The sequence below is a fragment of the Aphanomyces astaci genome (genome assembly GCF_000520075.1).
Source record: "Aphanomyces astaci strain APO3 unplaced genomic scaffold supercont1.820, whole genome shotgun sequence".
In the NCBI taxonomy this organism is placed as follows: Eukaryota; Oomycota; class Saprolegniomycetes; order Saprolegniales; family Verrucalvaceae; genus Aphanomyces; species Aphanomyces astaci.
The window spans coordinates 1-1,111 of NW_009799083.1; the positions used below are offsets into that span (position 1 = coordinate 1).

A 1,111-nucleotide genomic window follows, 5' to 3' on the forward strand; every position below is an offset into this window, starting at 1 on the left:
ATATATATATATATATATATTACTACCCACTCCAGAATATATATATATATTGTGGAGTCGGTAATACATATTTCCAGAATCTCGCCGCTACGATCAAATCGAATCACGAAAGCATCGACGGGTGAATCATCCGATTGGCTCTTTCAGAAACATACCATGTATATTTTCAGCCAATCAAACGCACCGAGATATTTTCCACATTCACAATAGAAAACAAATCATCACGTCAATAATAATGACGTTGTTGGAACGTTCTAGCGAATATGCACAATATATATATACATATATATATTTATATTTATACATATATTTATATATATACATATATCTATATATACATATATATATTATTATTATTGTATATATTATTATTATTGTATATATTATTATATATATACTTATAGAGAGAGAGAGCGACGTCTTACTTGAAACAACGGGTTTACAAGCAGTGCCCGCACTTCTTCGCTTGGCTCGACTGGTGCCATGATAATGCACGGAATGTTGTTGATCGAAGCGGCGCCGTTGGGGCCACACACGATGCGATCGGGATGGTAGAACTCTGTGAAAAAATCAAGCAGAACGCTGGCGCTGGCCACGTGGCCCAATAGAAGCACGTGCGGGAGGTTCGGGTCGGGAATATAGGTCTTCCGAAACGGCGACTGCATCGCCAGCAGCGCGACGAGGCGATTCACTTCTTGGGGTAGCATCACGAGCGACCCCAATATCATCGCACACGTCACCACCTTCCCAAACGTTGTCGCAGGTCTGGATCAGAATCAGAATCAGACGAACATAGGAATCAGACACAGCACGAAGGCTCGACCGGTTAGAATCAGACACAGCTCGTCCACTCTGCCAAACACAGTACATCCACGTACGTGGGACAGAATCAGAAATGGCTCCCACAGTCCACCCACAACCACACAATACCCAAGTACATGTTGCCCAAGATATTAGTTCTTCACAACTCGAAACTGGAGCCACAGAATGTCGTCTGACAAAAATTACATTCTTAGCCAATCAAATCACGAATCGTGGTGAATTTCTACCAATCCAAATTCCTGATTCCGTTCCTATTAATAGTAATATATACCAAACGATGTAATAGTAA

The 1,111-nt window shown here is 41.0% G+C and overlaps 1 protein-coding gene across 1 annotated transcript; it reads right to left on the reverse strand.

The window, feature by feature from the left end:
* Positions 1-425: 425 nt before the first annotated feature.
* On the reverse strand, positions 426-728 carry H257_19580 (hypothetical protein; the record flags this gene model as incomplete). The annotated part of the gene is made up of 1 exon (XM_009848714.1): positions 426-728. A coding segment is annotated over one exon (303 nt), but the record flags the coding sequence as incomplete, so codon positions are not given.
* Between the last annotated feature and the right edge of the window lie 383 nt (positions 729-1,111).